The sequence below is a fragment of the Euprymna scolopes genome, chromosome 3, assembly GCF_053919585.1.
Source record: "Euprymna scolopes isolate OS-2025 chromosome 3, ASM5391958v1, whole genome shotgun sequence".
Lineage (NCBI taxonomy): Eukaryota > Metazoa > Mollusca > Cephalopoda > Sepiida > Sepiolidae > Euprymna > Euprymna scolopes.
Window position 1 is genome coordinate 189,675,226 of NC_136484.1, and position 10,416 is coordinate 189,685,641.

Consider the following 10,416-nt stretch of genomic DNA (forward strand, 5'->3'; position numbering starts at 1 on the left):
AAAAATTTCCCCCACTCTATATATGTGCCTAAATCAAAACGCGGATTTCATGAACAAAGCTTCTTTCTTAGAACTGCACGCCTGTGGAACTCTGTTCCGTCTGCCTGCTTCCCTCCGGACTAAACTTGGATGTCTTCAAGTCTAATGTTAACAAATTCCTAATGAACCGTCCCCTTAAGTAAACACTTCAGCAAATCTCCTCACTAACGTAATGTACTTGCAATAATCCTTATCCCTGAATGGCTTCCGGGCCTTGATAAGGGGTGATCACTGTGCAAAAAAAAAATAAAATAAAATTGCTTGGAGGGGGTTAGTTAGCGGTCGCGGGCACAGGTACACACATGCGCACGCACACATATATACAAATATATGCACACAGGTGCGGCTGCATGCGTAGACACACGCGTTGCTCTCACGTCAATTCTTTTTAAGGTGCTAAAATTGGGTACGCGTACGTTGGAATGGATGCGCTCATATACAGATATATACAGACATCGACGCCCCTTGCCCCCAAGGAAGCGATTATACGAGCTCATATGCGCATATTGATTCAGGCATACTTGCACCCCACGCATATATGCAAGCGCACGCACACATACAGATACCAGTACTCGAGAACACATACATCGACATATATACACACAGCCGCACACTCTCACACACTGTGTGGTGTGTGTATATATATATATATATATATATATATATATATATATATATATATATATATATATATATATATATAGTTTTTTATGATTGCTATTGCTTGACAAATTGTTGCCATCTTTTCAAATAAGTGTTGTGCGTCGGTGTGCACGTAGGTTACTTCATAACCAAGCTTTCGTCTGAAATAAATATACACATATATGACATAAACACTTTCATTTTTTAAAGGTGATCCTCGAAGGTCGTATCATATTGATAAGAAAACCAGCGTTTGACAAAAAGTATCTGCCACATAGTGTGCACTTTAGTTTCTGTTGTAATTTCTCAGTAATTATATTCGCCCTCCTTTCGTAAAACATGTTTTTGACAGCTAGATCTACCCGCTGCCTTTAAACAAATCTTACAACCTTCTCTGCTGGTGTTTCCCCACAGTTATGTATCTTTGGCCTCAGATTCCCAGTTATGAACATTCATCTCGAGTATTTTCAAATGTTTTTTCTGTGATAAATGTTTATGAAGTATTGTGCCCTCTATCCTAACAAAAGAATTTAATCCGGCGCATTTTATTTTGAAGGTTTCATTCCAATACTAGCACTATTTTATCATTCAAAAATTATAGTGTGTTACTCATGGAAATATTATTTAACGACCAATAGAAGATTTTTTTTCATAGATTAACTAGCAGTTGATTTCATTGCAATATTTCACCGAGAAAATTCATAGAAAATATAAAACACAGACAGTATATGTATTTTTATTTTGTAAAATATTAATAAGATTGTTATTGTAATTGATCTCTATGTGGAAAATCACTTGAAGAAAGTTCTGAAAAAAGGAAAAAGGTTCATAACTATATAAGATGTTTTACTTTTTCTCTTGTTAGCATTATTTTGCGTTGCAATATAATTTTTTAAATTGCCCTCATCTACTTATCCTGGACTGGTTTGTTTATATTTTTGCTCGAGTACACAGACTATTAAATGATTAGCAGACCGCGGGGAACTTGCAGATTCAATAAACAAAAATAAAAACGATAACAATCACTACAATTGTTGTGGCTTGATTACGACGCGAGCAATTGATATTTCCTCATCATAAACTCTGATTCTCCAAGCGAATGATCCCCAGAAAATATCCCCTAATTATGGGTAATCTTTCCTTTCGTATGGCATCTAGTGTAAATATCGACAAACGTTTATTTGGGCGCGTGTCTTGAAATCATAGTTACTGACAGAAAAAGACCAAGTTCCCCAACACGATGTTTCAGTCTAATAAGTCTCCCTTTGTAAAATTTACTCTAGCACCTGTCCCGCATCTCTGTGACTTTTATACAAACATTTTAATCGAATGTGCTTTTATTAACACATTGCATCCATGCCCTATCGGCGCGCATATTTCTGACAAAGCTGCATAGCAACAAATTCTTACCCCTTCCTATTTGAGGCCAACATTTGCCAGCAAGTTTTATACTCTAATAGTTTCTTTCATCGGACATCTAGACTTTTGAATTCGCTTCCTGTTATCTGCAACTGTGGTGGTACGTATATGTATAAGTTTAAATGCAACATAAACAAACATCTTGGCGATCTTTCCTACGCATGGTTCCAAATAGTAGCTACTTACCCTCAAGTGACGATATGAATAGTTAGGGGTGAACGTGAGTAAAAAAGTACATCCCGCTATTTAGGCGATTAGGGTTCAAGTGGTAGCTCCCTGAATTAAACACACTAGTAGAAAAGCTGATTAATACATAATAACTGATGGCTTATTGATGATTGAAACGAAGTTTTAAACTGTTCGATTAGAGGAAGTAAAAGACAGGATGTGACCACCTAATATTAAGATCTAAGTAAATCCCTGGGAGATTAACCGGCCACCTTCTTATTTAAATAATAAAATGTAGTGTGATATAAATGAAAGATTTTTATAAAGAATTGCTCAGTCACTCCTCGGATTAATTCATCTGCTCCTTGATAGAAAGCTCTGAAACCATCAATAAGCCCCCTTGTGTCTACTAATGTCTCCATGTGTAGATTCTCTTCCTTGAGTTAACAGAACTGCTAATGTAGGATTGACGGTAATTCACGAATGAGAAACTACGCTAAAGAGAACAAAGACCGCAAGTCCGATTTCGTATGTGCAAAAGACTTTTCTTTAATACAATTGCGCCTTGATCACTCACGGCCATAACTGGAAAATAGGTGTTTGTTCTAAAACCTATGTGCCTCCTTTGATTGTCATCTTGTTAACGAATTCATAGTATGACATTCAATTTTTTTTATTTTTTGTGAAATTAGTAAATAAGTAGGAAGATAGTATTAATTAAAGTAGTGTGTAAATGACTCTCTAGTAAAACGAAACACATCGACGATAACAGTGGCAGAGTTCCAGTAATAACTTTTTAACTGACGTCGTTTTCTTTAGAGTACAGTCGTGTTCAGCTAATATCTACATTTTTGCTGTGGGAGAGTTGAAAAATTCGATGCTAAAGACACTGGGGCCGAATACTTTTTCATCTCGTACTATATGGCCAGTCCTTGCAGGGGTCTAGATATCTCCGCATAATCTTTGCTCGTAGTCATCAGGTACTTATTGAGGGATCATCTTGGCGTTCATTTTGCATCGATTGCAAACTCCATTTCCTCTTACCATTCCTGGAACAACTCTACTTTTCAAATTTCCAAAAGATATTAATGGCAACCTATTATTCCGCATTAAGGTGAGTCATCAACTGCATTGGCGCAGTCTGTGACAGAATAATCCAGGGTTTAGTAGATTGCTTTGCAGAAATGTGGCAGGCGTGCCGGGTCAGCTCTACTAGCGTACTAACGCGGGAAACCTTGTGATCGAGATGTATCTTGCTGCCAGCCAGGAGGTGGTCAGTGTCACAGACAAAACTATGGTAACTGCAAGTAAGACGAACATTGGTTAGCATTGCATTGGAGGTGGTGACAAACTCTAGTTGGTGCCTTGGCAATGAATTCGGATATTTCCAGGGCATTCTGTTGTGTAGACTTTTGACAAACGGAAGTTTGACATTCACCACTTTCTTTAAGAACAGAGCTTGAATATCAACTTGCCATTCTCATCTTGCACGCAAACACTATATTGTCTAATTCAGAGTGCTCAGTAGCGGAAAGTGTAATGTCTAAAGAACGAGTATATACTTCTTTTCTGGGGTGCCTTTGATCCTTGTCTGGAGCTTCAGATCGAAGAATAATTTGACGTCGGCAAAAGAGTAGTGTCTAAACGCATACATTCTGAAGATGTGTTTAACCCGTGTAGGTGGGAAGAATACTTGCCAATCCGAGCATCATTACCTATGTTTTTGGCGTAGTTAACAAAGCGTTGTGTATACTTTAAATAACAAAACATTGTTTAATAAATGTAAAAATACGTAACATTGGCAGACGCACGTTGAGACACAGTCTTTTAAATGACACATGATTTGATCAAGCAACACAAAGACGTTAGAAATATTTATGTAGCAGAAGTAGCAATAACTAAAATGAGGGGAAAAAGAGCTTACCTCGGGTACGTCTGTTGTGTCACCAGTTGGGGGGGGAAGAGAATTCCAAGATGGCGTCCGGGGTTTTTATTAGCATTTACCCCATGCAACTCTCGGAAAATCACGTTTCTGTCTCATGTGATTATGCAAATGGATAATTCCCGGCCACTATAAAAGCAGGAGGCTAGAGACGAGTCGGCAGTGTCCTGCAAACTGTGTGTGTGGGTGTTTCTGGCGATTGGAGTGTGTCTTCTTTTACCACGGTTATCACGGACAGGAATTCCCTCTCTTCTGGAGGTGGGCGATATTGACTATTTTGAAGTTGTACTGTTGCTGACAGAACATTTATTTATTTATTTTTTTTTGCCTACTACATTTTTTGTTTCAAGCTATTTCGGCCCGAATATGGCAAAGGTGCGGATAAGCAGTGATATTATGAAGCCGTTCTCTGGCGAGGGAGACGTTGTAGCGTGGCTGAAAAAAGTGAGACTTGTCGCACAACTTCAGCAGGTGGATGACGTAGCGAGTCTGCTACCTTTATACCTGGAAGGCGATGCGCTGGCCCTCTACATGGAAATGGAGGAGGACGATCAAAAGAAAATAGAGCAGATTGAGGCTCGATTAAAGGAGGCATTTACTGATGACGCGTTTGCAGCATATAGAAAAATAACCATGGTTAGATGGGCTGGTGAACGTGTGGATGTGTACGCCAACAAGATCAGGCAGTTGGTTGGATTGGCCGGATTCACAGGAGAAAGCTCAGAGAGACTCACAAAATTAATTTTTGTCACTGGATTCCCTGACACCATCTCAATTGCTCTTCAACAGGTGCCGAACATCAAAGCCCTGACCATGGGGGAGCTAATGTCGAGAGCGAGAATTTTGACGACGACTGGCGAACAAAATCAGGATGTGGTTGCGGCCACACGCTCACCCAACAACAGGGCCCAGAATAATCCTGTTAACGTGACCTGTTTCAAATGCAATGTTAAAGGCCATCTTGCAAGGGACTGTCGAAAACGTGGAACACGGTGTTACCGTTGCGGTGGGAGTGGACACTGGGCTCGGAACTGCTCGGGAAACGAGCAAGGGGAGGACGCATAAGCGCCAGTCTCCTTCCCAACCAAGATGTGAACACGACGCTCCCGGTGATAAGCATCCATGTTGTCGGGACGCGATGTTTGGCGCTAATTGATACAGGATGCTCCAGGAAAATTTTACATGCAGACCGGTGCCGGTCTTGGAGAAAAACAAACGTAAATGTCAACACGATTGGTGGAATGTCCCATGCGTGCTGCGGTGTTGGAACGGTCTCTGTATCCACTGATGAAGGTGTGTCTGCCAGAGTCGATGTGTTGGTGGTGCATGGCAAGCCACTGGGAGTTGACTTGCTTCTAGGGATCGACGCCATAAAAGCTCTAGGAGGTGTCGTTGTCAAGCCTACAGGATCAGTGCGGCTGGGCGCTAGGAAAAGTATTAAATGCGCAGCCATTTCTATCGATGAACCAGATTTCACTGCTACCTTTGACCATCAAAACCGAACGTGGACCGCATCGTGGAAATGGTCTGTGGACCACCCCCTGAAAGGCTGCATAATCGAGTGTCAGAGTACCCAGTGCCAGCAGAAATTCGTGAAGAATACAAGCAGGAGCTCCACACCTGGATAGATAATGGTTGGCTCGTGCCATACCCAGAGGATAAATTGGGACCCCCCAAAGGTCTAATTTCCCTGATGTCTGTGATACAGCAGAACAAAGCCAAAGTGCGCCCGGTAATGGACTACCGGGAGCTAAATCATTACGTAGACGCATTTACGGTCAACGCAGATGTTTGTGCGGCTAAGCTGCGTGAGTAGAGACAAAAAGGTGCTAACGTGTCTCTACTGGACCTCAGAAGAGCATACCTACAAGTCCGGGTCCATGAGACACTGTGGCCATACCAGACTGTGGAAATCGATGGGAAAAATAATGTCTGACCCGTCTGGGGTTTGGTTTGAATGTGGCTCCCTTGATAATGAGAGCAATTGTCAGCGAAGTACTATCTCAGGAAGAAGCTATAAGCCGCGCAGCATCTGCTTACATTAATGACATTTTTGTCAATGAAGATGTGGTGCCCGCGACCCGTGTGAGAGAACACCTCGCGCAGTTCGGGTTGGAGTGCAAGAACCCGGAGCAGTTGAAGGACGGTGCACGGGTGCTGGGATTGGCAGTCAGGATGGAACGCAATGAACTGCGGTGGAAGCGAGGAAATGCAATTCCGGAGGCTCCCAGTATTGTTACGCGACGAACAATCTTTTCCCTGTATGGTCGACTTGTCGGGCACTTTCCGGTGTGCGGTTGGCTTCGTGTGGCTTGCGGAATACTCAGAAGGAGAGTATGTTCGGTAACGAAGGGCTGGGATGATGAAGCAAGGGACGCCGTACTACATCGTATGATGTTCGAAACCTTAAAATCTGCACAGCAGAACGATCCGGCACAGGGATATTGGTGTGTGGACGGCAAAGAGCTGAATATATGGGTCGATGCTAGCTCCCTAGCAATTGGGGCAGCCTTGGAGATGTGTGAAACTGTGCTGGAAGATGCATGTTGGCTGCGACCTGAAGATGACTCTCAACATATCAACTTGGCTGAACTGGATGCCGTATTGAAAGGCATCAATTTGGCTCTCCAGTGGCAGAGCAAGGTGCTACACATAAAGACAGGTTCTGTTTGCGTATACCATTGGGTCTCGGACACGCTAACTGGAAAGGCGCGAGTACGCACCAAAGCAGCAAGCGAGATGCTTATTAGGATGCGATTAAGCACTCTTAAGGAGCTCGTGAAAGAGTACGGGCTGACAGTGGATGTGACGCTGGTTCCATCAGCACGAAACATTGCTGACCGACTGACACGAGTGCCACAGCGGTGGTTTGAGGCAATGAAAAAGAAAAACGGTCTTGACCCAGTGATAGGCGCGGTCCACACAGACGAGCTGGATGAGAGTCAAATCATGGCTATTCACAAAGATAGTGGACATCCGGGGGTGAGACGCACTACCTACTTTGTCAGGAGAAGATGTCCAACCACGACAAAAGCAACTGTCAGAACGGTCAGACAGAAATGCGAGGAATGTCAGTCCATTGACCCAGCGCCAGTCAGGTGGGAAAAGGGAAAGCTGGAAGTTAACGAGAATTGGCAGAGAATTGGAATGGATATCACGCATTATGGCACCTTCCATTTTTTAACTTTAACAGACTGTGGTCCATCGCGTTTCTCCATTTGGAGGAAATTGGCAAGGCAGGACTCGGCAAGCGTGATTCATCAGTTGGAGGCAGTGTTCCTCGAGCGTGGCGCGCCGCATGAACTTCTTTTTAGACAATAACACAGCTTTCTGCAGCAATATGTTCCAAGCATTTGCATGTAAATGGGGAGTTCACATGCGATTCCCTTCTGCATACGCTCCAGCCGTGAATGGCATAGCGGAGCGATGTCATCGTACAGTGAAACGAATAGCGGCTAAAATGTGTTGTCCCATATAGGAGGCTGTCTACTGGTATAACATCACACCAAGAGACGACACATCTCCCTCCACTGCGCCTGCCAACAGGATTTATAAATACGAAGTTCGAGTAAAGGAGACCAATCTCGCAACTGCGTCCCCAGGTCCCAAGAACAGATTTTACCAGGTTGGAGATCGCGTATGGGTCAGAAGACCGCAAAATCGATGTACCACGAGGTTCGGCAAGGGTGAGGTGACCAAGGTGATAAGCCCTCAGTCGATTTTGGTGGACGGTGTGCCTCGTCACGTGAAGGATTTGCGCCCTCGTCATTATGTTGTTACATCGGAGGAAGAGGGAGACTCAGACAGTATGATGTCTTCTGAAAAGACAGAGAGTATGATGCAGGACGACGAAGAAGATTTTGAGCCATATAATGTACATACTGAAGAAGCGGAGGAAGGACCACCCGTCTTGCCTCTATGAAGGAGTACCCGACAGAGACCAATACTGCCCCCCTGCCCTGATTGTGAAACACCGTCTATGGAGCAGACTGGTGGCAATAATGGCGATGAGGAGGATGGCAGGGAGGAAGTGCTGCCTCCGGTTCTTCGGAGAAGTACCAGACAGAGACGACTGCCCCCCTGCCCCATTTGTGATCATGAGATCAGGGGGGAGTGTAGCAGAAGTAGCAATAACTAAAATGAGGGGAAAAAGAGCTTACCTCGGGTACGTCTGTTGTGTCACCAGTTGGGGGGGGGAAGAGACTTCCAAGATGGCGTCCGGGGTTTTTTATTAGCATTTACCCCATGCAACTCTCGGAAAATCACGTTTCTGTCTCATGTGATTATGCAAATGGATAATTCCCGGCCACTATAAAAGCAGGAGGATAGAGACGAGTCGGCAGTGTCCTGCAAACTGTGTGTGTGGGTGTTTCTGGCGATTGGAGTGTGTCTTCTTTTACCACGGTTATCACGGACAGGAATTCCCTCTCTTCTGGAGGTGGGCGATATTGACTATTTTGAAGTTGTACTGTTGCTGACAGAACATTTATTTTTTATTTTTTTTGCCTACTACATTTTTGTTTCAATATTGCAATTACACGACTAAAAATAACGCGAATAATAATAGAATTGATGGAGAGGGTTTGAAATTCGTTGAATTCATTGAGAATCTGTATTCTAAATGTTATTATTTGTATATATAATTTACTCTTTTCAACCTGAGTATTGCAATGTAGTGGACTATTATTTATAATTGTGAGTAAAACGAGTGTTAGAACGCAACTTAGTAAGATATTTGCTTTCATTATATTTTAACTACTACAGGTCCAGTGAGGTAGAAAACAGGAAGGGAATTCCAAGTATCGCAATAGTAGTGACGAAACTTATAGAGTACATGGCTATTGACATCTATGGGCCTCCTCAATGTAGCAGTGAGATTATTCCTCTTGTCAGGTTAGCCGGTATTAAATACCTAGAAGCGGTACACGTGTGATAAGCTCATAAAATCACATGTCATAAAAGTACTTGAGAAAATAAGCATAGGGATTCGACACAGCGTCAAGGGGGCAAATACTGTCACTGGGCCGACAATGCAGAATCTATTCTATTTAGGACCCATTTTTTAGACCTGCCTAATGTTAAACGAGACTAGTGCACCAGCACAAATGTCGCAAAAGCTAGATGCACTTATTCATATTTGTTAATCATTTATTTAAGTCAATTATTTATTTTTTGAAACACTCATATATTGATTAATGTTTAATAGTTTATTCGTGTATGTTTATTTACTATAGGAAAATTAATTTCTATTTGTGTATATACAACCAGCAGAGGTATCTGATTGTTCTTCCAACGACATTGGAAGCATACCGTTAAATTCTTATAATCAACAGAGAGAGAGAAACTGACTGGTAGCCGGGAAACTGGAATTTCATAATGTTTTGTTATATCTAAATTACATAAAACTATGTTTATTCGTTGGTCTATTTTATAGCTATCTTATGGACAATGATTTTGTGAATTATAGATGGGTGTGCGGTTTTTTACACCCAGGATTAATCATTTAAGTTTATCGACCATTTTTAAAGAGGAGCTAAAATTATTCACGATCACCTTATATTTTACAGAAAAATAGATGGATACAGTCGCACGTCTCATCGCAGCCTTCAGCCGCCAGCCCAACAACGTCCACTGCGAAAAATCTTCTACGGCAAGACAATACTTCTACGTGTGAAAGATCATTCTAATCTTGAAAGATAAGAGACAGCAGACAAATCTAATAACAGTGGGTTTACTGCGTGGAAAGTGTGTGGCGTCGGTCGACTTCTTTACTTTATTTTTCATCTCTATATGATTTAGTATTTCCATATAATTTTCTAATATAATTAGAGTTGTAATAAACTATTATGCATTAATGTGACGTCCGTATGCACAATTATTAAATTCATTGCTCGTTAATGTAATACGAACGAAATTACATAAACAAATATGGCACTTATTGGTCTATGTGTGGTTCTTTCGTACATTGCAATTTTTGCTATTCTCTAAGTGGGTGTGTACATTTTGGCTTTGAGAATTATTTTCTATTACTTTTCCAGTCATTTTGTAAGCAAGTGTCAGAATTAAACCGGGAAACCCTGTATACTTTAAACATATATATGACAACTTCGAGTTAAATTCTTTATGATAATTACAGAGGAACTCCACTTAAACATAAAATAATTAATAAAAAAAAAAGCTATGCGTTTTAAGGCTATTATAGGCTT

General features: G+C 41.8%; 1 protein-coding gene across 1 annotated transcript in view; it reads left to right on the top strand.

The window, feature by feature from the left end:
* The window catches only part of LOC145260424 (uncharacterized), a 28,377-nt gene extending 18,229 nt beyond the window's left edge, over positions 1 to 10,148 (top strand). Inside the window, exon 3 of the mRNA XM_080118417.1 lies at positions 9,778 to 10,148. Coding sequence (XP_079974543.1) covers positions 9,778 to 9,910 — 133 coding nt within the window. The 3' untranslated portion in view covers positions 9,911 to 10,148. The remainder of the gene's footprint in view (positions 1 to 9,777) is intronic.
* Positions 10,149 to 10,416: the final 268 nt, after the last annotated feature.